Source organism: Nannobrachium achirus (genome assembly GCF_963921795.1).
Source record: "Nannobrachium achirus genome assembly, chromosome: 2".
NCBI classification, from domain to species: Eukaryota; Metazoa; Chordata; class Actinopteri; order Myctophiformes; family Myctophidae; genus Nannobrachium; species Nannobrachium achirus.
The window spans coordinates 78,511,671-78,538,464 of NC_137811.1; the positions used below are offsets into that span (position 1 = coordinate 78,511,671).

Sequence of the window (26,794 nt, forward strand, 5' to 3'; positions counted from 1 at the left end):
CTGTCCTTCCCTCCGTCTCCATCATGTTACAAAACAACGGCTAAGATCCCCGTGAGAGAGAGAGAGAGAGAGAGAGAGAGAGAGAGAGAGAGAGAGAGAGGATAGCGCATTTTTGGGCAAAGAAATAAGAGAGTAGTGGTGGGAAAAGTACTCAGATCTTTACTCAAGTAAAAGTATCAATACTATAATGCAGAAATATTTGTTACTAGTAAAAGTCTGGTATTCAGAATACCAGAGTAAAAGTATAAAACTATTTCAAAATGTACTTAAAGTAGCCTATTAATACATCATGAAGTAGCCATCTTTCATTTCAAATTGTTTTCAAAAAGTATAAAATACTAATTTGAAAATAGCAGATCTACAAGCTCACAGTGTAGTAGAGCAGTGCTACTCAACCCGCGGCCCGCGGGCCGCATGCGGCCCTTTCCGCATGTCTGTGCGGCCCGTCATGATCATGCCAAAAAAAATATGATTTTTCTAAGCCTGTCAAAGTTAACGCGAAACGCAAAACGCCGTGATGTTTGACCCTCGGTGCACTCCGTAGTTAGGGATAAGAGTCAGGAAGCGAATGCAGTAGCAGTGCAGAGATGCAGGCGGCTACACTAGAGCTACAGTACAACGAGACAGTCAGACAGACAAATATGCGGAGATTTTGCAGCAGACAACCACAGTCGGGCTCACTGGAGCGGAGACGCATGACGGTCGTGCGATATGAACGGCCGCGAATCCCGCGATCGTCATGTTTCAGGCTAATGAAGACCTAGCCCTTGTCTCCGCTGCTTGTCTCTCCCTCCGCGACTCCGCCAGTCAGCTCCGACTATAACTCTATGGCACCGACAGTGCAAGCATTCCAACAGATCGCGCTGCAGCCAAGGAACTATGCTTATTAACACAAATCTCCTCCAACGAGCTGTTGTGTTTTACAAAGCTCAAAGCATCAAACTGTTTTACAAGTACAGTGCATCTGAGGGGGAGTTGAACTGTACTTGAGTTGTTTTTCCATACAATAACTCTCTTCACCAAAAATAGCCGATCTACAAGCTCACAATGCATCTTGTGGTGAGCTTGTAGATCGGCTATTTTTGGTGAATGTCCCCCAAGAATAGGGATGCTGGGGTTTGAGTGATTGAATAAGTATAAACGTTTATTTATTTTAAATCTGTCCTATTAATGAAAAGGAGTGTTAGTGGCATGGGAAAACATACCTTTACATTGCCAAAGTTCACTAGCCTTGCATACCCAGAGGGTTGAACCAGAACTGTTCATTTTCACTTCACATTTTGTGAATAAAGCCTAATTTGATAAAAAATTCAAATGTCATCAATTTCATCATTCCATCCATGACAATCTTTTGGTTCAATGAGGTTTGGCCTGGCTTATGGAAATGTGGCTGTTTTCTGTGCGTTTCCTTAATTATTAGACTGTGTACTGTACAAAATCAATGTAAACGTCCAAAATAGGACCGTCATTTTTAGCTTGCGGCCCTTTGGACTTTTGGTATTTTACTGAGTGGCCCCTGAGCCATCTCAAGTTGAGTAGCCCTGTAGTAGAGTCTAAGTATTGGAAACTGGAAATACTCAAGTAAGAACAAATACCTACCTCAAAATTATACTTAAGTAGATTTCTTAATTACATTTACTTAATTACTTTATACCATTCATGAGTATTATTTGATCTACTGGCTTGAAGGCCTGTCTTGTGAAATGTGTTTCAAGTATTGACAGACAGTTGACAGCTAGTGGGGGAGTGGTTGGGGGAGTGGTTAGAGGTGGGATTAAAGGACCTACACCATGAATTTTCACTTTTTCTATTTTAAAACCTTTTTTTGGGGTCCCACTGGCACCTTCTATCCTCACAAAGTCCTATTTCTGTACATTGTGTCTTTCTCTGGTTTTGGGAAGACAGAGATGAAAAGCTTTCCACGGGTTCTCAGAACAGTGCTGTTCTGAGAGTTGATCCGTGTGACGTCACACGGATTCCCGTTTTTTTTTTTCAGAGTCAAAAACTGTCAAAAAAAAAATCAAAAAAAAAATTCAAAAAAAATTTTTTTTCAAAAGATTTTTTTTTTCAATTCTTTTTTTCAAAAAACTTTTTTTTTCAAAAAACTTTTTTTTTCAAAAACTTTTTTTTTCAAAAAACTTTTTTTTTTCAAAAACTTTTTTTTTCAAAAAACTTTTTTTCAAAAACTTTTTTTTCAAAAAACTTTTTTTTTTCAAAAACTTTTTTTTTTTCTGGAAAAACCCCACTAGATGCGCCCCTGAGCAAACAGAGGCCGTTTTGGTATTGCAGCTGGAGAGCCTCATTATAGTAGAGCTAGAACAAACAAAAAGAATGGTCAGAGTGTTTGTCGAGGGTTAAAACCTTAGACTCAATTTTGAGCATATATTTATACAAAAAATATAGTTTTAAAAGCATGGTGTAGGCCCTTTAACTACTATGTCACTCCCATTTTCTGAGCCTGGAAAAGGTGTTAAAATGAGAATTCTTTGAAGGGCATTTTCTCCCCTTTGCTGTTTCTGGATCAACACGTTTCAATTGATCAAATCTTCTTCAAATATTGTCCAATTGCAATGAATGATACATCATATGAAAGCTTACATTCTGTACTTTCATAAAATGTAAAAACGAGCGGTCACACACACACATATATATCAGTGATTGCGCTAGGATTTTTAACTGCCGGTCACCGTGACCGACATGATTAAAATTTACCGGACATCTGAAGAATATACCGGACATAATCATTTTAATGCATACATTACAAGCAGGTGCACAAACAGCCAATAGCAACAGTTAAAGTATTAGGCCTACTGCATAGTTGGGACTGAAAACGAATTGAATGAAAAAGTATAGGCTAAAAAGAAAAAAACGCTTTAATCTTGCATAAGGGAATTAATTATATTGGACTAATCGCGCTGTTCGCGCAGGCTGTCTGCATGTGGCACACGCACACTGCTTTCACAACAACGTATTTCTGTTGCATCATGTTTCATGCCAACAACAATACAATACCATGTCTTGACTTCAGAATAATGAAAAGGTTGATAGATTCATCTGGCCAGCAATTAATCCAATACTCACTGTCAAGTGGTGACAGTGCGTCCATGCGCATGTTATGCAACTTTGGGAGAGTTGAAAAGGCTTTGTTCTTCCTACTGTCTCCACTCCATCTCCTCTCATCATAACTTCAATCAAGTGTATAATGTTTGTTTATGGGTTGATTGCTGACCGTGCGTGCATTCCTTAATTCCCATGGCTTTACATGCTGTGCGTGCATCGCAAACTGACACTGAAATGAGCGAGCGAGAGAGAGAAAGAGAGAGAGAGAGAACGGGGGAGCGCGCGGGCGAGCGAGCGAGCGAGAGAGAGAGAGAGAGAGAAAGAGAGAGAGAGAGAGAGAGAGAGAGAGAGAGAGAGAGAGGCAGGCAGCCTGCGCAGAGGAGCAGACAGCGATAATAATAAATGACCATTGGTTTTTCAATCGGTCAGGATGTCCGGGAGGAATTTTATTTTTCGGTCTTGGCCATAAAAAATCGGTCAAATCCGGCAATTCCCGGTCTAACGCAATCTCTGATATATATATATATATATATATATAGGCATTACCATTCATGAGTATTATTTGATCTACTGGCTTGAAGGCCTGTCTTGTGAAATGTGTTTCAAGTATTGACAGACAGTTGACAGCTAGTGGGGGAGTGGTTAGAGGTGGGATTAAAGGACCTACACCATGAATTTTCACTTTTTCTATTTTAAAACCTTTTTTTGGGGTCCCACTGGCACCTTCTATCCTCACAAAGTCCTATTTCTGTACATTGTGTCTTTCTCTGGTTTTGGGAAGACAGAGATGAAAAGCTTTCCACGGGTTCTCAGAACAGTGCTGTTCTGAGAGTTGATCCGTGTGACGTCACACGGATTCCCGTTTTTTTTTTTCAGAGTCAAAAACTGTCAAAAAAATAAATAAAAAAAAAAAATTCAAAAAAATTTTTTTTTCAAAAGATTTTTTTTTTTCAATTCTTTTTTTCAAAAAACTTTTTTTTTCAAAAAACTTTTTTTTTAAAAAACTTTTTTTCAAAAAACTTTTTTTTTTCAAAAACTTTTTTTTTCAAAAAACTTTTTTTCAAAAACTTTTTTTTCAAAAAACTTTTTTCAAAAAACTTTTTTTTTTCAAAAACTTTTTTTTTTTCTGGAAAAACCCCACTAGATGCGCCCCTGAGCAAACAGAGGCCGTTTTGGTATTGCAGCTGGAGAGCCTCATTATAGTAGAGCTAGAACAAACAAAAAGAATGGTCAGAGTGTTTGTCGAGGGTTAAAACCTTAGACTCAATTTTGAGCATATATTTATACAAAAAATATAGTTTTAAAAGCATGGTGTAGGCCCTTTAACTACTATGTCACTCCCATTTTCTGAGCCTGGAAAAGGTGTTAAAATGAGAATTCTTTGAAGGGCATTTTCTCCCCTTTGCTGTTTCTGGATCAACACGTTTCAATTGATCAAATCTTCTTCAAATATTGTCCAATTGCAATGAATGATACATCATATGAAAGCTTACATTCTGTACTTTCATAAAATGTAAAAACGAGCGGTCACACACACATATATATATATATATATATATATATAGGCATTCCCAGATATGGGCTTAATATTGATGACATCAGGGATCTCCCTATATGGGCATAAAAGGGATTCTGTTAGATTGGTTCCCCTAACAGGGCATCATCTGGGAGCATCCATATATGGGTATTGCCAAATATGGGTCAGCGATTTGAAGTCACAACAACGTGAAGTCACAACAATGTGATGTCATAACAATTTGAAGTCACAACAATGTGATGTCACAACAACGTGATGTCACAACAACGTGATGTCACAACAGGTCACTGACCCACCCACACTCTGACGGACAAGATGTGCCGGTTTTCATGGTTAACTGCGACCTACGGTCACAATAAACGATGCAACATGCTAGCGTTTGTGTTTGTTTATTTATGAAAGGCAAGTTTCATTTCTGATTGGCCGAGCAGATCATCTGATGAACCAATAACAGCCTCTGATCTTAATAACAATATAAAATAAATGTCCTATCATCACAGGTGATGCTGGACAGTCATATGACATCATAAGTAGGTTTTAAACGACGTACCGGATGTAGACAGACACGCTGTTTATGTAGCTCTATTACCTCTGGTAACACTGCTGAGTGAGTGCGTGCGTGCGTGCGTGCGTGCGTGCGTGCGTGCGTGCGTGCGTGCGTGCGTGCGTGCGTGCGTGTGTGTATGTGCGTGCGTGTGTGCGTGCGTGTGTGTCCTCTCTCCCAGCCAGGGGAGGGTCTTTACTTTCGCTGAACAAGCAGCAGAGAAATGAAAAATTGATGAGAAACAGAAGAACTGAGAGGAAAAGGAGGAGGAGGAGGAGATCACGACGGTTCCTGCTCTGATTCCATGTGTTCTTTCTAAGGTGTCTCCACACCAAACAGCCTACAGGAGACTCCTTCTGACTGGACACACCAAACAGTCTACAGGAGACTCCTTCTGACTGGACACACCAAACAGTCTACAGGAGACTCCTTCTGACTGGACACACCAAACAGTCTACAGGAGACTCCTTCTGACTGGACACACCAAACAGCCTACAGGAGACTCCTTCTGACTGGACACACCAAACAGTCTACAGGAGACTCCTTCTGACTGGACACACCAAACAGCCTACAGGAGACTCCTTCTGACTGGACACACCAAACAGTCTACAGGAGACTCCTTCTGACTGGACACACCAAACAGCCTACAGGAGACTCCTTCTGACTGGACACACCAAACAGTCTACAGGAGACTCCTTCTTCTGACTGGACACACCAAACAGCCTACAGGAGACTCCTTCTGACTGGACACACCAAACAGTCTACAGGAGACTCCTTCTGACTGGACACACCAAACAGTCTACAGGAGACTCCTTCTGACTGGACACACCAAACAGCCTACAGGAGACTCCTTCTTCTGACTGGACACACCAAACAGTCTACAGGAGACTCCTTCTTCTGACTGGACACACCAAACAGCCTACAGGAGACTCCTTCTGACTGGACACACCAAACAGTCTACAGGAGACTCCTTCTGACTGGACACACCAAACAGCCTACAGGAGACTCCTTCTGACTGGACACACCAAACAGTCTACATTGTAAGGGAAAGTTAGCCGAGTATTAAACCAATCTGGGAACTAAAGATATTGATTTAGATTTAGTTCCCAGATTGGTTTAATACTCGGCTAACTTTACCTTACTATCAGGAGACCAAGTGTAAAACCAGTCATTACGATGCCATCAAGGCCTGCCAAAACACATTTTAGTTGACTGAATCAACTGTAGATTTAGTCGACCTAAAACCTTATGATATTCAGTCAACTAAAATTAGACAAAAAATAAAACTTTTCAGGTGACTAAATTATGACTAAAACTAAAAGACATTTTATTCAAAAGACTATGACTAAAACTACATCAAAATGTGTTGGCAAAAAACTGAATAAGCACTTCTTTTTTTTTCAGCCGACGCCGACTGTAGTTTCTGTATGGCAGTGGTGCCAGGTCTGCTCGTTATAAGCAACGTTGATCCGCTTTTCCTATAATGTTGCTAGTTGTGGGTTGCTTTTGTTTGGGCTTGTTTCTGAAGTGTAGTTGCTTATTTGGCCTTGCTTTCAACATTATTTTTGAAAATAGCTAATGTAATAGAGCTCAATAGGTGAAACTGGTCGCTGCTTTTGGGCTTATTTTCATAGACCTGGTCGCTTATTTCACTCACAGAATCTGGCAACCGAGGAAAAAACACAGGCAGCTGCAGCACCATTACTAGCTTACTGCTAGCTTTGCTTTGGATCAGATTGGAATAAAAATAGGAATTGAGAGTTGAGATTGAGAATATGGTATTTAGTTAAAATGTGCGATGGGAAAATGTCTCTGGCTTATTCTGGCTTTGTTTCTGCAGCTGCCGAATTGGTGTGGTTTAAACCTTGCTTTAGGGGTTTAATGATACATTTAACAGAACGATACCAACGATACGCATTAATGATACATGGTTGACGATACGATTCATGGACGATATTGGTTCATTCATGGCGATACGATACGATTCAATGATTTAAAATCCCTATAGTAACTATTTAGCAAAGACATTAAATCTGCGTGAAACTTGTCGATAACGCAGTTTCTTTTAAGGAAAATCGTATTATTATGGACATAAATAATTAAACGCTGTGATTCTCTAGCAAATACATGGACATTATATTTCACCACATATGGACAAACCCGCACCTTGACATGAACACACTTTAGACAGAGATTACACATATTTATCCATAGACCAAGACTAGCTAAATGGAATGGAAACGTACTTAGACCCCTCTTTTTCATTTTTCATCTTCAAATTGCTAAATACAAGGCACAAAAACCCTAGTTCTTTTCTTTCTGTTACCATGTGTTGTTTCCTTTCTCTCCACTAGGGTGCACTATAAAGCCCTTTGCACACAGGCGCGTTTATCCGCACGGATAAAACGGACAATTTCATTTTTTTAAAAGAAAACAATGATTCTCTACGACCTCATGCACACCTGATCCGAATTAGCCGTGCGACGAGTGGCTGCGGCCATGCGTTTTTTTCTCGATCGAACCCAGTTCGATTCGTGCGTCTTGTCGCATGCGATGAAAAACTCATCACTCCTTTAATGACTCTTTTTGGGATCCGCAGCGCCGATTCCGCACAGCATTGCACACCAAATCCAATGCGTTTTATTCATGCAGCAAAGGAAAAAAAACGCAACTGTCCTGTGTGCAAAGAGCTTAACTGTATCTGTTGTTATTTTTGGATGTTCTGATTGAGATGCCTTGTTGTTAAAATGTACTGAGCAGTGAAGTCATGATGTCACTCGCTCATCCCCCGGTTCATGCAGTAATTTCCCTATGGAGAATAACATTGGGTCATCTTAAAGAGGTGGTGCCATAGTTTTGTACTTTTTCTTTTTCTTCATGTGTCTAGGAGGTTGAAAGTACTTCATTAGACCCCCTGGTGTGGTTTTTATCAGCAGTCAAAAAACACAGTTAAAAAACACAGATACTAAGTATGTCACAGTATCAACTCCTCCCCTAATTACCATTCATCCAACACTGTGGGGTGTGGCTAACTTCAGCTGGGTCACCACCCACCATGCCATCCATGCATACTTAATGAACTGGGGGTGTGGCCACATACACACTTTCTGTATACTTTTTTGGAAAAGATCTTCCTCCTAGTATAATCATAATACCTGATAATCATGTTTTGGGGGGGGGGGGGGGGGGGGGGGGGGGAATCATGGCACCACCTCTTAAAAATCGTCTCATATAAGCATTGCGTTCCAAAAATAAACAAACTGTCTCCTCGATATTGTCGGGGAGGAGGCTCTGTATGGTTTATGATAGTCAGTCACTCATATTTGATACAGTCTGTTTCTGGTGAAAATGTAACCAATTGGGTGACAGTAACATTAGCGTTTTTCTCACCATCAGTTGATTCTTCATATCCATATGAGTCAAACCACTGAGATCATTTGTTTATGTTTGGAACACAGTTCTTATATTACGTGATATGAAAAAAAATTAGGAATTCAGAATGGGGGGCAAAAAACAGGAACCAGGTAGGATGGGTAAATTACGTCAGACTGCTGGTGTTTTGAAGTCTGGGGTTAGGGTTAGGGTTAGGGTTACCTAACCCTAAGGGTTAGGGTTACCTAACCCTAACCCACAGACTTGTGCTCAGTGGACTGCAACTCGGCAGTTTCTCTAAAGACTGGCCAAGAACTGCTCAGTCTCTGCAACGATCGGCAGGCTCTCTGTCTGGAAGAGGCCATGCTTTGTCTATCCTTGAGTGGACATTTTAGAGTACAATCATTGCATTCCATAGTATTCTGTATGTTAAACATACTGCATGCTGCGTCTGGTTTTATTCTGTATGTTAAACATACTGCATGCTGCGTCTGGTTTTATTCTGTATGTTAAACATACTGCATGCTGCGTCTGGTTTTATTCTGTATGTTAAACATACTGCATGCTGCGTCTGGTTTTATTCTGTATGTTAAACATACTGCATGCTGCGGGCGCGTGCGTGTGTGTGTGCGCGTGTGTGTGTGCGTGTGTGTGTGCGTGCGTGCGTGCGTGCGTGCGTGCGTGCGTGCGTGTGTGCGCGTGTGAGACCTCATGTGTTTTGGCCCTCAGCCATCATTAACTCTGTGATATACGAGGCTCAGCCAGCTGTGCGCGCGTATGTGTGTACACACTGTCTGTCTGTCTGTCTGTCTGTCTGTCTGGAACTCAGGCCATGGCTACACGGAGCCGAATTTTTCATATATCCCGGTTTTTCAGATATCCACATAGAAAAATATCTAGGTCCACACGACAAAGATATCTGGGTCTAAAATAATCTGATTCCCCAGACCTCCACTAGGGGGACAAGCACACACACAGTAAAGTCTTCAGAGATATCCGGGTTCCATGTCTACACGGATCCAGTGAATCAGACATGTTTTAATGTCTTCAAAATATCCAGTTTCACAGCTGAAATATCCAGCTTCATGAGGCTGCAAGCAACAACAGCACAGACAAATGTCTAGCTTCAGAAATATCCAGCTCTGTGTAGCCGGCACCTTAATGTTCATTTAAATGATTTAAATATCCAGCTCTGTGTAGCCGGCACCTCAGTTAAAACACTTATGTTGCAATGATTTTTTAAGTGTGCCTGCCATGCAATGGCAAAACACTTATTGTAATCCGCCATACTTAATTAATGATAATAATAATAATAACTAGAAAATAAAATTTCCAAGAAATTTTAAGTGTGCCTGCAGCTCGCTAAGTCTGTGCAACCTTGTGTAGCGGTTGGTGTTAGCATTAGCGTTACATTTTTTAACATTAGCATTTTTTGCATAAGCTTTAACATTATGGTTCTTCATATGACACCACCCACAGCCATTTTGACTAATTAGTGGCGTTTTGGCGCATTTTTGGCCGTTATCACGGGTCGCACTTTAACGACAGTTTTTTGAGAAAAAATTGTTTTGTGAGAAAAAAAAGTTTTTTGAGAAAAAAAAGTTTTTTGAGAAAAAAAAGTTTTTTGAGAAAAAAAAGTTTTTTGAGAAAAAAAAAATTTTGAGAAAAAAAAATCTTTGAGAAAAAAATTTTTTGAGAAAAAAATTTTTTTGAGAAAAAAACATTTTTGAGAAAAAAAAATTTGAGAAAAAAAAAATTTTTGAGAAAAAAAAAATTGAGAAAAAAAAAACTAGAAAAGAAAATTTATACGAAATTTTAAGTGTGCCTGCAGCTCGCTAAGTCTGTGCAACCTTGTGTAGCGGTTGGTGTTAGCATTAGCGTTAAATTTTTTAACATTAGCATTTTTTGCATAAGCTTTAACATTATGGTTCTTCATATGACACCACCCACATGTCTGTACGACAAACAGATCACGAGATAAAGGGTCACTTCCTGTTTGGTGAGGGGCACTTCCTGTTTGGCGAAATAGGCCCCAATTAAGGTTAAGGACTCTTAATCAAGTCATTTGATGCCATCTACGCGTCTGTACGACACGACACGACACGACACGATGTTCACGAGGTAAAGGGTCACTTCCTGTTTGGTGAGGGGCACTTCCTGTTTGGTGAAATAGAGATTTTTGAGAGAAAAAAAATTGAGAAAAAAACATTTTTGAGAAAAAAAAATGTTTGAGAAAAAAAAATTGAAAAAAAAAAAAATTTGACAAAAAAAAGTTGAGAAAAAAAAAGTTTTTTGAGAAAAAAATTGAGAAAAAAATGTGAGATAAAAAAAAAATTTGAGAAAAAAGAATTTTGAGAAAAAAAAATTGAGAAAAAAAACATTTTTGAGAGAAAAAAAAAATTTGAGAAAAAAAAACATTTTGAGAAAAAAAAAATTGAGAAAAAAAACGTTTTTGAGAAAAAAAAACGTTTTTGAGAAAAAAAATTATCAAAAATTTTTTGAGAAAAAAAAAATGTTGAGAGAAAAAAAGTTTTTTGAGAAAAAAAGATTTTGAGAAAAAAAAAATTTGAGAAAAAAAAATGTCTGACACCAGCCACAACTCTACGATAAACGGTTCATGAGATGTAGAGGCACTTCCTGTTTGGCAAAGGGCACTTCCTGTTATAGAGGGGGCGGGGCTTAATCAATTACAGCTCATCCCTATTGGCTGGAAAAAGACCAAAGTTGTGTGTGCATTTTAAAGTTTAAATCACGTTGCTAGGCAAAAGTATGGCAAGAGTTATGTGGCTCCAAAGTTTCTGGGTTTTTTTCGGAGTCCCCCATTCTAAGTCAATGGGGTTTTTGGGCGTCGTTTTTTGCGAATTACATCGCAATCGTATCGCGGATCGGAAAGAAAAGTAATAGCACACCATTCCCGGCCGAGCCGCACATTTTGATGTATATATTGCGGGGGTGGCGTAAATCGTGCGGCAGTTATTACGTGCCGAAATTTCCCCCATTCTAAGTGAATGGGGTTTTTTGGCGTCGTTTTTTGCGAATTACGTCGCAATGGTAACGCGGATCGGAAAGAAAAGTAATAGCACCCCATTCCCGGCCGAGCCGCACGTTTTGATGTATATATTGCGGCGGTGGTGTAAATCGTGCGGCAGTTATTACGTGCCGAAATTTGCAAGAACATTACTTACTTAAGTATGGCGGATTACAATAAGTGTTTTGCCATTGCGTTGCATGGCAGGCACACTTAATTATGACACCAGCCGCGAGTCTGTACGACAAACGGTTCATGAGTTATAGAGGCACTTCCTGTTTGGCAAAGGGCACTTCCTGTTATAGAGGGGGCGGGGCTTAATCAATTACAGCTCATCCCTATTGGCTGGAAAAAGACCAAAGTTGTGTGTGCATTTTAAAGTTTAAATCACGTTGCTAGGCAAAAGTATGGCAGAGTTATGTGGCGCCAAAGTTTCTGGTTTTTTTCGGAGTCCCCCATTCAAAGTCAATGGGGGTTTTTGGGCGTCGTTTTTTGCGAATTACGACGCAATGGTAACGCGGATCGGAAAGAAAAGTAATAGCACACCATTCCCGGCCGAGCCGCACATTTTGATGTATATATTGCGTGGGTGGCGTGTTTTGCCATTGCATGGCAGGCACACTTAATAATAATGATCCCACAAATTTGGTGCGGTAAAAACTGCCGCACAATTTACGCCACCGCCGCAATGGTGTGCTATTACTTTTCTAAGAGAAAAGTTGTATCGTTTAATTGATATTAATTTATTAGTGAATTAATTTTACCCATTGACTTATAATGGGAATCGCAAAAACTCACATTCAATATTTTTTTTCTCGCAAACCATAGGGGCTACAGTTTCAAAACTTAGAGAGGAGATTTATAATGATATCAAGGATTAAATAAAAAATAATTTCGTCAGTTGGCCTCATGGTGGCGCTATAACAGTCCACTTTACCTTTCGGCCTGTAACTCTTGAACCGTGGGTCGGAAAATTAAAATTCCTTTTTCCCCGGATTCCTTGGGTCATGAAGCATCTCCTCATATAGGCCACGCCCATTTGCGTCAGGATAGATTTTCCGCCATTTTGAATTTTCTTCAAAACACACTTTTTGCTCCTTTTCCTACATATTTTCTCCAAATGTCACAAAAATCGATACACACGATCTATGGACTCATGCGATAAACATATTTAAACGATATTTTGATAGTCCATACCGTTCTTCCGTAACAAGGTTCCAAAGTTAGCGGGAGGAGCCTGTTTTGTAAGAAGTAGCCATAAATCACAAACGAAACATCCAGTCAACACCAAATTTTAACCACAAGTGTTTCCACTTCGACCCATAGGGGGCACCACAAACACGCAAAACGTAACCGCTAATGCTAATGCTAACAAATGCTAATGCTAACAAATGCTAATACTAACACATGCTAATGCTAACAAATGCTAATGCTAACAAATATGCTAATGTTAACACATACAAGGTTGCACACACTTAGCGAGCTGCAGGCACACTTAAAATTTCTTAGAAATTTTCTTTTCTAGTTCTCTTCAATGTCTCGCGTTGCCATGGTTACCATAGACTTCCATGTAATTGTGCAATTGTGTAAAAAGTGCACGCCCATGCCTAGATGATGCACCACGTGTGTAGATGCTGTTCACAGCTTTCAAACAAAAAAATCCGCTTGGAAATCCGTTCAGGCATTCATGATTTATCAGCCATTATGTTTTCTTCAGATGTAAACAAACATGGCTGCCATGTTTGAAAGAATGAGTTGGTATGGGGGTTAAACATGCAATTTCGCGATCGCGATCATGCCTAATACATTTCTGGAGGTCCAAAAAGACTTTTTGAAAAAAAAATTGATTTTTTTTTTTTTTTTGTTAAACTCGGGGTTGGCACCATATGTGTTAATGCGATGGTGTCGGCCTGAATTCTGAATTGTGTTGTTTTGTGTTCTTGCTTGGTTTGATCCTCACCTGGTCTTCAGCTTTCACTTCAGGATCTTCAGGGTCAGCGATGGGAGCTTTGACCTTCACCTCCACCTGCTTCACCTCCTCCACCTTCTTCACCTCCACCTCCTCCACCTCCACCTTCACCTCCACCACCTCCACCTCCTGCTTCTTCACCTCCTAACAAGGATTTTAAATGTCACAATGTTTACTTTATGTTCAAATCGTTTAGACTTCATACATATCAATGTCAGTTCAGGTTTAATGTATCTTTAATGCTGGGTTTTGCTTTGCTGTTGAGTTTAGTTTTCATTATGTGAAAAGCCTTTAGAGAAATGACTCTGTGTGTTTGTGATATTGAGTTACATTTGATAGCGTCTGAGATTCTGGTCAAAAGGAATTCAAAGGAATGTTTCTAGAGCTAGATAGATGCCTTTATTATCCCAATCAGTTGCCCAGAGGCAGCACAGCAGTATAAGGTTATTTTCTAGAGCTAGTTGAGCTAAACGTTACATAGTGTAAAGAGAACTCCTTCAAACGTTATGGATCAGAACAGAGGCTCAGGAGGAAGAGCAAACAGACACACAGGAAATAGAATGACTTAAAGGGATATTTCACTTTCAAAAAAACTTGTTGTCATTTTATCGTCTAATCAGGCTCTTGGGAACACCCAGGACAGTTTCTGAATTTCTTCATTCAGTATTTAGATATTTGATATTAATTTCCTCCCATTTTGCCCCCTTCCAGGACCTTCCTATACAAACCCATTATAACTTCAAACTCCATTTTAACCATGATAGATTCAATGAAAACAACTGTCCTTTTTTCTGGTGACTCCTGACACCCTCCGAAAATGTGAACAGGCGTAAATGTGTATAGGAAGGTCCTGGAAGGGGAGAAATGGGGGAAATGAATGTCAAATATCTAAATACTGAATGAAGAAATTCAAAAACTGTCCTGGGTGTTCCCAAAAGCCTGGTTAGATGATAAAATGACAAAAAGTGAAATATCCCTTTAATGTAATTGACCACGCTTTTAAAACCTAAATCCTCACACATAATGCCAGTGTGCCAGTCATCACCCTGCCCTGTACCAGTGTTGGTACCTTGCCTAAGGTTACCCTGTACCAGTGTTGGTACCCTGCCTAAGGTTACCCTGTACCAGTGTTGGTACCCTGCCTAAGGTGTCTTGGATAAAGGTAGGGTTGGGGACGGTAACCGCCAGGTGTCAGGTGTCAGGGTCCTTACCGCAGTCAATTCTCAATTTTCATTGAGAACGAGCAAGTTTTAAAACGTGGGAGAAGCGAGGGTCGCATGCGCTCCATGCCGCTCTGCTCTGGGCCGCGTACCACATGTTTGGAAGCTCATGCCGTGATACAGAGAGTGGGAGAGTCTGCTGCTACGACAGGCTGCAGCAGCGTTAAACGTTCTCCATAAACCATGTTTATCATACTGTATGTTTATCATACTGTATGTTTATCACACAGTACCTTGTGGCAGTTTCTTTTTTATTCATACAGGCGTAGGAATCACTGTACACGATCTACCCGTCTCTCATCTGGTTTGTTGACTCTGTTTACACACAGCTGTGTTTGAAAAGCCCCAGCCTACGTTACTATAGTAACCCAACATTGCACAGATCTACAAGCTCAGAATGCGTCGTGGATGCGACGTGTTGTGAGCTTGTAGATCTGATGCTTTCGAAGCCAGACCCGCTGTGCTGTACGGGGATGTATAACTCTGGCTGTGGAGCGGCGAATTTTGGGCAGATGATAGGAATATTTTCGCTTATTGCCGAACCTTAATTCATAGATGCGGGGGTGCGGTAATTACCGCAATACCGTCGGTAATGGGAAGATGATAACCGCGATAACAAAATGTCCATACGGCCCCAACCCTAGATAAAGGCGCAGTATAAATGCACCATTTACCATTTACCATATCGAGGAGCAAAATCTGTGCAGGTTGCAACCAAAAGTTGACTCCCCCTTACAGTTTTGTGACCGTACACTTCACTGGTAGTGTTACAGTCAACTAAAAGGATACTTCAAAAAAGCTTTTGTCCAGCAATTTGGGTCCTTTTTTAACTTATAACATAGAATGACAGACAAATCACAGTACTAACCCTATGCAGAAAAAGAAAAAGAAAAACTTGTAGAACACAATGCAAATGACTTTGGACCAAAGTCACTACCAGTGAAGTGTATCCTAACCCGCACAGATTTGGCTCCTTGCTTTACCATAGTGTAAACATAGTTGAGGAGATCTCTAACACTATGAACTCACCTCCTCCTTGCTTTACCATAGTGTAAACATAGTTGAGGAGAACTCTAACGCTATGAACTCACCTCCTCCTTGCTTTACCATAGTGTAAACATAGTTGAGGAGATCTCTAACGCTATGAACTCACCTCCTCCTTGCTTTACCATAGTGTAAACATAGTTGAGGAGATCTCTAATGCTATGAACTCACCTCCTCCTTGCTTTACCATAGTGTAAACATAGTTGAGGAGATCTCTAACGCTATGAACTCACCTCCTCCTTGCTTTACCATAGTGTAAACATAGTTGAGGAGAACTCTAACGCTATGAACTCACCTCCTCCGGTGGAGCCTCCTCTTTCTTTGCCTTCTTCCTGCTCTTGTCCTTCTTCCTCTTCTTCTCCTCCTCCTCTTTCTTCTTCTCCTCCTTCAACCTCTCCTCCTCTTTCTTCTTCTCCTCCTTCAACCTCTCCTCCTCTTTCTTCTTCTCCTCCTTCAGCCTCTCCTCTTTTTTCTTCTCCTCCTTCAACCTCTCCTCCTCTTTCTTCTTGTTCTTGTCCTCCTCTCTCCTCTTCTGTCGCTCCTTCTCCTCCTCCCTCCTGCGGTTCTTCTCCTCCTCTTTCTTCCTGGCTCGCTCCTCCTTCTCTCTCTTCTTCACCTCCTTCTTGTCCTCCTCCTGCGCTCCTCCTCCCTCCTTCTTCTTCTCCTCCGCCTGCTCCTTGTCCTCCTCCTCCGCTTTCTTCTCCTCCGTCTGCTCCTCCTCTCTGCTCCTCTTCTCCTCTGCTTTCTTCTTGGCTTCTTTCTTTTTCTTCTTTCCGCTCTTCTTCTTCACCTCCTCCTCCTCCTCCTCCTCCCCCTCTTCTTTCTTCTTCTCCTCTTTCAGCTCCTCAGTGTCTTCCTCCTGTTCTGCTCCTCCTTGGGCCTTGAGAAAATAAAACATCAGCAATAAGATACCTTATAAAAATACAACATCAGCAATAAAATACCTTATAAAAATACAACATCAGCAATAAAACACCTTATAAAAATACATCAGCAATAAAATACCTTATAAAGATACAACATCAGCAATAAAATACCTTGTAAAGATACAACATCAGCAATAAAATACCTTGTAAAAATACAACATCAGCAATAAAATACCTTATAAAAATACAACATCACCAATAAAATACCTTATAAAAATACATCACCAATAAAATACCTTATCACCATAAAAATACAACATCACCAATAAAATACCTTATCACCATAAAAATACAACATCACCAATTAGGCCAAAGGCCATTTCTGATATCTTCACAAATTGGTACCACCCAAGGTGATCGTCCATTTTTATTTTTTTTTGACTTCCTACATGTCTCTAGCTTACATTTTGGTATGATAACCCTTTCTGAGACCCAGCTTAATTGATGTTATCAGCCGCTATAGTCGGTCTCCCATCGACTTTCTATACAGGAGGAAAATACCCAGAAAACATTTTATTTTTTCTGGGTATTCAATTAGGATGTGAGGGGTCTAACTAGGGGTTTGTCATGATGCTGAATCCATTGCAAGCATTTGTTTTGCACAAAAAAACATTCCTTGGGCTAGAAATGGCCCCAGAAAACGCCCACAAAACTGATGAAACTGATGACTCATCACTTTTCATCACTAAACCATCGTTTTCTGGGGCTATTTGTCCGCTCCTCCTTGGGCCTTGACCCATGGATGGAAAATACAAGCTGTATCACCATACATCATCTATCTAAAATACAAGCTGTATCACCATACATCATCTATCTAAAATACAAGCAGTATCACCATTCACCATCTATCTAAAATACAAGCAGTATCACCATACACCATCTATCTAAAATACATGATGTATCACCATACACCATCTATCTAAAATACAAGCAGTATCACCATTCACCATCTATCTAAAATACAAGCAGTATCACCATACACCATCTATCTAAAATACATGATGTATCACCATACACCATCTATCTAAAATACAAGCAGTATCACCATTCACCATCTATCTAAAATACAAGCAGTATCCCCATACACCATCTATCTAAAATACAAGCAGTATCCCCATACACCATCTATCTAAAATACAAGCAGTATCACCATTCACCATCTATCTAAAATACAAGCAGTATCACCATACACCATCTATCTAAAATACATGATGTATCACCATACACCATCTATCTAAAATACAAGCAGTATCACCATTCACCATCTATCTAAAATACATGATGTATCACTATACACCATCTATCTAAAATACATGATGTATCACCATACACCATATCAGTGATGTTAATAGGTTTTTAATGTAATGAGTCCCGGGACCCAAGAGGGGTCTTTCGGATGAGTCCCAGGGATATTTTATGGGTCCCACAAAAATTCAACGCGTCATGTCATTTTTGACAAAGTGCAGCATTTAACTTGAATTGGTTATTATATGGTTATGTTCATGTTACGTAGAAATGTGTATGAAAGAAATTAACCACAATTCCAAATCTTACAATTTGGAATTGTAAGATTATTTTATCGAAAAATAAAAACATATATTTTCTTTATTTTTCAAAAGTTTTTCCCCCAAAAAAGGTTTTAATCGTTCAAAACGTTATAAGCGTTAATGTTTTCCATATGTGAGAGGACCGTGTGTGTGTGTGTGTGTGTGTGTGTGTGTGTGTGTGTGTGTGTGTGTCGGAGACGAGTGCATGCCTGTGTTGTGCATTAACATGCATGCGGCGCTAGTCAGGTCCGCGGACTACTGATTGAGAAACACTGCTGGAACGGGCTGATGCGAGCGTCATAGCAGTGCGCGAATGCGCGTTGACTTGCCTGACTGTATCAACTCTATGGACTGGATGCTTTTGTTTACCTCCTGCCTCTGCATGCATGCTTGACACGAAAAGCTCGCTTGTTAATGGCAGCGTCGCCGTCGTGTGCGATGATCGCAAAATACACGTTAATGCGACACCACCGTGGACGCGGTCGGGGAGAGAGCGAGGCAGACACTGCTCCACATTTAATACACTAACACTAGCCTTAGCTACACTAGCCTGGGGTGCGCTAGCCTGAGCGCCCCCACTACGTTCCATGGACTCTGTAAAACTCCGCTTCTAGTCTCTAAAGAACAGACTCCATGCTAACGCAAGGAAGAGCAATTATTTATTATAAATATTATCAGGGCTTTGATGCAAGTTCTGATGGGTGCAGCTGCATAAAGTGTTGCTTGCTTGTTGTGTCGCTGCAGTGTAGAGACGTCATATTTCAGCGCTGTGCCTTGCACACGTTCTGTGGGGGAACCCTTTTCGGTGTATCACCAAACATGCTGTGCCACTATGGTCAGAGAGCGGCCCGGTGCTACGCTAAAACTCAGGCACCCATTGAATTCTGTGACCATCTACGGTCGCCCAAAATGGCATCGGTGGACGATAGAACGCACTGTCGTTAGTTCTATCGTCTGTTTTAAGACCTTCTACGCGGATTTCATTTGTGTTAACATAGCATTAAGTAGCATGCCTTCACCCATGAACAATGGTGGCGTCTGGACTTTTTAAAATATATTTTTTTCGCGACGTGGTAAATTATTTTAACGTGGATGCGTCCATGGGACCCAAGGACACTGACGTGAATGCGTCTTTAGGCAACGTGAATGCGTCAGAGACGCGTGACACGCACGTATTGACGTCACTGCCATATATCTAACATACAGGCAGTATCACCATACACCTAAAATACAAGCAGTATCACCATTCACCATCTATCTAAAATACAAGCTGTATCACCATACACCATCTATCTAAAATACCATACACCATCTATCTAAAATACAAGCAGTATCACCATACACCATCTATCTAAAATACCATACACCATCTATCTAAAATACAAGCTGTATCACCATTCACCATCTATCTGAAATACAAGCTGTATCACCATACACCATCTATCTAAAATACAAGATGTATCACCATACACCATCTATCTAAAATATAAACCATATATCAAAAATACAAGCTGGTGGCTACTAGTAGTGTTACTGTAAAGAAATCACCGGCTTATTGTGTCTAAAAAGACATATTTAGCCACCTGCACGCATGCCCCCACCCACTGACATCAAGGTCATTAAAATTGCTAAAACTATAGAAAGAAGTAAATGAAAACATTTTAACACTCATCATTTATCTGATTACAATCTAAAATATGAACCCTTGTTGTAAAAAATAACAAAGTTGTCCTTTAACGGTACAATCACCAACAGTACAAGGTAACAAAAACTAAAATAAAAAAGAGTAACAGACCATTTAGACCAGTGGTCCTCGAAGTGGGGTCTAAATCCTTACAAGTATGAAACTCTGACAGTATACAAATAAAACCAAATGGACCCGTAAGGCATTGTATGATTGTATCATGAGATATATATATATATATATATATATATATATATATACATACATACATACATACATACATACATACATACATATATATTAGGGCTGGGACATTAACTGATTAATTGTGATTAATTAATTACAGAAAATTAACGCGATTAAAAAAAATACATTTTAATTGCACTTAGTTTTTGCACCACAGAACCTTCAGTTTCGGGCATACCGATCATCGCGATGTACCAACCAAGAAGAGACAACAAACGCAAAGGGAGAAGTAGCCGATCAGAGCGCTTTGCTTGGCCCAGTGGATGCGAAATTTACATTTAAAAATGTCACTCGTTGATTCACTCGTAAAACAAAATGTGTTTTACTTGAAAAAGAAAATTCTTCTCAGGTCAAATATCGATGTGCGATTAAAATGCAATTAATTGCGATTAATTAATCACAGAGCCTGTAATTAATTAGATTACAATTTTTTAATCACATTCCAGCCCCAATATATATATATATATATATACATATATATATACATGTATATACGTATATATATATATATATATATATATATATATATATATATGTATATACATGTATATACATGTATATATATGTATATATATGTATATATATATATATATATGTATATATATATATATATATATACATATGTATATATATATATATATATGTATATATATATATATATGTTACAGTATGTTCAAGAAACCAGTAAAAGTTGTCAAGGAGCACTCGTTTTGACGTTCACCACACACTAATCACCACCAGATGGCGACGTCAGCCACTGGATAAGAGAGTTACGTCACGCTTTGAACTCGCCGCAGACCGGAAGTGTTTACTCTTTATTTACTAGCCTAGCCTAGCCTAGCCTAGCCTAGCCTAGCCATTAGCTCCATTGTAGTCACTTGGACAGGGCGTTTAACGTGCGCTTGCCCAGGCCTTACGGCCTGGGCATAAATATAACGATTGCATTCACCACGGCTTCGTAACTCACGCGGCGCTCCGCCGGCCGCGCGGCCCTGGCCCGCTCTTCGCGGCCACTCGCGCCTGCGGCGCTCGGGGGCGAAGAGCAGGACCAAGGTCCGCTGGCCTTCGCGCCGCTTGGGGCTTCGTGGACCCAGGGGGGCCTCGTAACTCGTTTGGGCTTCGTGGATACAGGGGGGCTTCGGTAGCCGCTCGCAGTGTCGTGGACAATAGAGCGGCGCACCGCCTGGAATACGTTGTTGTGGCGACCGCTTGCTCCGCCCCGTGCCGCACCACGAGTGCTCCGCTTCTCGAATGTGCTGTTTCTCTAATATACTATGACATATATATATATATATGTATATATATATATATATATATATATATATATATATATATATATATATATACATGATCTCTGAAAAGGCATATCGTGGTGGAGACATGGCATTAGGGCTGTCACAATTATTACATAATCGCCTAATCGTGATTATTTGACATTATCGCAATTATTTTGTCATAATCGTCATAATCGTGAATGTTGAAAAATGTCCAAAAAAATGGAAATAGCAGATGTACAAGCTCACAACGCGTCGCATCGTGACGCGTTGTGAGCTTGTAGATCGGCTATTTCCACTATCAAAGTTATTTTTTAAGTAGTAAGTTGTCAAATATGTCAGTCATTTCTTTGTATATTTAGGTTATGTGTCATATCTACCATGTACAACTTCAAAGCCTAAAAGCCAAACAGAAATGTAATTATCAACGACAAAAACGCAATTAAATCGTTAATCGCCAATTATTTGAGTGACAATTAATCGCCATGTAAAATCATGTCATATCGTGACAGCCCTACATGGCATCGTCTCAACGATATATTCATCACCGTGCGGCCCAGCCCTAATATATGTGTCCGAACACAGCTGAGGGCTAGTCATTGACATTTTTTTCATTTTCATTTTTTCATTTCATTTGAAAGCTGTGAATCATAGCTACAAAATGATATATTGGTTGTGAAGATTGACCCAACAGTTTTGTAGATATGGCTTATAGAGTTATGCCATGCAGAAATACTAGATCTGAGAAATTCAGCCTTTTAGATGAAATGTAACCTGCAAAATGTGAGGTTTCTCTTCACATTAATTTAAAAAAGTCTTATTTACATGCAGAGTTAAGCTCTGGCGTTTAAGTGAAATGTAGCCTGATATTTATTAAATGCTTTTGTGGCTTTATCACATTTTAGAAGAAAAAAAAAAGTAATTTCAGGGCTGGTCTAAAGCTGTGCTTTCCGAAATGACTGCCCCTCTGCTATGCTGGGTCACATATATATAGGATATCTCTGAAAAGGCATATCGTGGTGGAGACATGGTAAGATATTTATATTCATCACCGTGCGGCCCAGCCCTACCTTGACCTCCTCTTGCTCCTGGTCCTCCTCTACCTTGTCGTTCTGGTGTTGTGTTTTCTCCTCCCCGCCAGAGGGGGCGCTAGAGGCCTCCTCTCCGTCGGAGGAGCAGGTGGAGCGTCTCTTCAGGAAGGAGGAGAAGAGGCGCGAGAGGCCCTTCCCCGCCGAGGTGCGCGTCCGCGGCTTCAGCTGAAGCTCCGCCTCCTCCTCGGGGGAAGGGGCGGCGGCCTTTTCGCCCTCGGGCGCCGCCTCCGCGGCGGTCGCTGTCGCGGCAGGGGGCGTGGCCTCTGTGCAGGGCTGTCAACGATTAGGACATTTTACATGACGATTAATTGTCAGCCTTCTGATTGGTCCCAGACTGGCCAACCAGAAAAATCATTCTCTTTTGCTACCGGGGGCGGAGTTATGCAGTGGGACAAAGTCCACATTCTACCATTAATATTAATGGCAAGTCCACATTCTACCATTAATATTAATGGCAAGAGTGTAGTTTTAAATTGATATTTATTTATATTTTTATTTTATTTGTTGCTTTGTCATGATAAATAGGAACATTTTGGAACAAAATGGAGTGAATACACAGTGAATATTTGTTGAAATGATAAAATAAATCGCTATATGGATTACTAGTCTTGCATAGACGTCTCCTGCTAGACACTGCATTGTGCGGTGATGCGCGGTACGGCCACGATGCGGTACGGCGCGGCGCGGTCATAGCGATTTCGATGAGTATAATGAATAAGCTTCAACAAACTATAGTTCACATGAACGATATCAATGTAACTAAGATATTCGTTTGGGTACATATATTTTAAATGGACAGAATTACAATTAAAATAAATGTTATGTTGAGGGTGAACCTATAGTTCCATAACTTCCTGGTCAGTGTGAGGTACCCAAGATGCACTGCTCTTCTCCCTCTCTCTCTCTCTCTCTCTCTCTCTTCTCTGTCCTCTGCCTGTTTCAGAGGATTAAACTAATTAAAACATGTATTTTCGGGGGAAAACCCCTGTTTTGCAATGTAACTACTGTACTTTTTTGTTCCCTTTTTATTAATATCAGGTAGATGTTTTTCTTTTGGTACTTTAAATAGCAATAATGAGGCTATGAAAAATCTTTTTTCCCCATTCACTTCCATTATAAAAATAGTCTTCCCTGGCTTTGTTGTCCCACCTAGTAACAGAGTGACATGGGGTGGGACTTGACAAAGAGTGGATTGTGACTCAATTAACTGAAGTGACCGCGTTAGTTTATGCTGTCAGCCAGCTCTGCTCTCATTCCTCATTAACATATCTGCTGGTCATTACGTCACATGACTGCCATGCTCCAACAATCAGTAGGAAAGGCTCCTTTAAATACGGCTTGCTTTCTCTACCTATGCTTGGTTTCCGAAGCTTCGGAATCGTTCGCTGCAAAGCCTGAGTGTTCCTGACTAAATTAACAATAACGATTTAATTGTGTATTTGTCGTTGACAATTAAGATTTCAGCTTGGCTTGCAGGCTTTGAAGTTGCACATGGCAGACACATAAGCTATAAATATACAATACACAGATATGACACATAAGCTATAAATATACAATACACAGATATGACACATAAGCTATAAATATACAATACACAGATATGACACATAACCTATAAATATACAAAGAAATTACTGACATATTTGACAACTTAAAAAAAGAACATTGATAGTGGAAATAGCCGAGCTACGACGCGTTGTGAGCTTGTAGATCGGCTATTTCCACCGTCAATCTTTTTTTTTTAAGTTTTCAACAAGGAAACGTTTATGACGATTCTGACAAAATAATTGCGATTGGACGATTATGCGGCAGGCCTACCTCTGCGGCAGTGGGTGTGGCCTCAGGGGCGTTCGGCTCCGCCCCCGCTGCGTTCTGATTGGCCTGTTGCTTGTTGTTTGCGTCAGGCTCTGGCTTCTGATTGGCTTCGGTGTCGCCCTCGCTCACCGCACTCGCCTCTGTCGTCATGGTAGCGGCTGTGGGGGGGGGGGGGGGGGTAAATATGTTGATTCATTTCTTCACACAGACGGAGATCAGTTTGGTCTTTATTAATTCATGGTATTGAAGCGAGCACACGTATGTTATCTTCATTATTTATCTATCAGTCAAGTTCTCCACAGTACAAAGGCAGGGCCCTCAGCCAATGAGAAGCAGCCTAAGGGTAGATCTTTGTAGCTCATTCCTTCCCCAGTATAACGTCTGGCATTCCGGGTATTTATGTTCTGATCGGGGCCAATCAGTGACTGCTGTCCGCACAACAAACGTAGTCTTCCTGACAACAAGTGAAAAGCTTTCCCTGATTGGTCCATGTGTAGACGGTGACGTAGATGCTTGCTGCAACATTTTCAAAACAACAATGGCTGCCCTCGCGATGCAACAGGTGTAACAGTTAACGCTCTAACGATAAAACAAGCAATAAAGTGCAGTTATTTCAGAGTTGGAATCAATTACAACAATTAAAAAGGAACAGGAGTATGTGCTAGCGGAGTTCATCGGCCGAAAAAAGTGTTTGTTTGCCGTTCTTCCGACTGGCTACGTTCGCTGATTGGTTAGAGGAGTCTGTCTGTCAAGGCAAGTACTCCCGCCCACTTTTCAAGCTGCCAATAGGCCGAAGGCCAGACGTTATACTGGGGAAGGAATGAGTGAGTGAACGCAGTATGACGTCAGTATGATGTCAGTATGATGTCAGTATGACGTCAGTCAGTATGATGTCAGTATGATGTCAGTATGATGTCAGTATGACGTCAGTCAGTATGATGTCAGTATGATGTCAGTATGACGTCAGTATGATGTCAGTATGACGTCAGTCAGTATGATGTCAGTATGATGTCAGTATGATGTCAGTCCGTATGACGTCAGTATGACGTCAGTATGACGTCAGTATGATGTCAGTATGACGTCAGTATGACGTCAGTCAGTATGATGTCAGTATGACGTCAGTCCGTATGACGTCAGTATGACGTCAGTATGATGTCAGTATGATGTCAGTATGACGTCAGTCCGTATGACGTCAGTATGACGTCAGTATGATGTCAGTATGACGTCAGTATGACGTCAGTCAGTATGATGTCAGTATGACGTCAGTATGACGTCAGGCCCCGCCAGGCTAAGATCTTTGTGCCCATACATGGTGTCACACTGTTTCGTAGCAACAGTATTTCTAGTTAATATCGCTGATCTGTACTGTAAGAGGAGGAGACCAATGAATGCAGAGATAACCAAGGTAAATAGGAGGTAAAGACATCCACGCCCTAGCCTCGCGTAGCCAGGCTTACTCATCTCCGAAGAGAAAAGCCTGGTGACAATAGAAGGCAGAAAGTGTTCAACTTCCGCCGTAGGAATTTCACCGGAAGCTGTATTTTTTTCACGGTGCGGTGTTCCTGCAAACGTATTCCCTGCACGAAATTAACTCTGGTCTACGTCTCCTGCTCCGTCGTTTGCGCTCGCAATAAACAATATACAAACAAAAACATTGATTCAAGCAATGTTACACCTATTAAGAGTGAGTTAAGAGCTACAATCTATTTTAGTTTAACAGACCCGCACCACATGACGTAACGTCCGTTAAACGCAGACTTCCGCTAGAAATCTTGGAACACACCGGAAGGCATATTGTCTACAGGGTGCCCACGCCCCCAAATCCAACCGGCAGATTCGTCGCACCATGGGTGCCAAACTGCAGCCGGAGGTTTGGTAGAACGCACTGGAGTCGGTGGGAGCAGCTCATGAACGAACACTATTTATGAACAAGTGAGACCTTTACAACATACTCAGCTCAGGAAAATAAAAGAAGGCTGTGTTGATTTTGGATGTGTGCACCGTGTCAATTTATAGCAGTACATCTAAAGATCACAAAGTATGTTTCTAAACGTGCCTTCCTGGGGTACCATTGATACAATGATGGCTACACCCATATGAGGTACCATTGATACAGTGATGGCTACACCCATATGAGGTACCATTGATACAGTGATGGCTACACCCATATGAGGTACCATTGATACAATGATGGCTACACCCATATGAGGTACCATTGATACAATGATGGCTACACCCATATGAGGTACCATTGATACAGTGATGGCTACACCCATATGAGGTACCATTGATACAATGATGGCTACACCCATATGAGGTACCATTGATACAGTGATGGCTACGCCCATATGAGGTACCATTGATACAATGATGGCTACACCCATATGAGGTACCATTGATACAGTGATGGCTACACCCATATGAGGTACCATTGATA

At 40.7% G+C, this 26,794-nt stretch overlaps 1 protein-coding gene across 1 annotated transcript; it reads right to left on the minus strand.

The window, feature by feature from the left end:
* Positions 1–7,914: 7,914 nt before the first annotated feature.
* LOC308300715 (uncharacterized protein) lies at positions 7,915–24,507 on the minus strand (the record flags this gene model as incomplete). Its single annotated transcript, XM_080744602.1, has 5 exons — positions 7,915–7,950; positions 13,502–13,609; positions 16,391–16,534; positions 22,522–22,815; positions 24,361–24,507. 5 exons carry the CDS (start codon positions 24,505–24,507, stop codon positions 7,915–7,917), a joined length of 729 nt encoding a protein of 242 aa, XP_080600728.1.
* Positions 24,508–26,794: the final 2,287 nt, after the last annotated feature.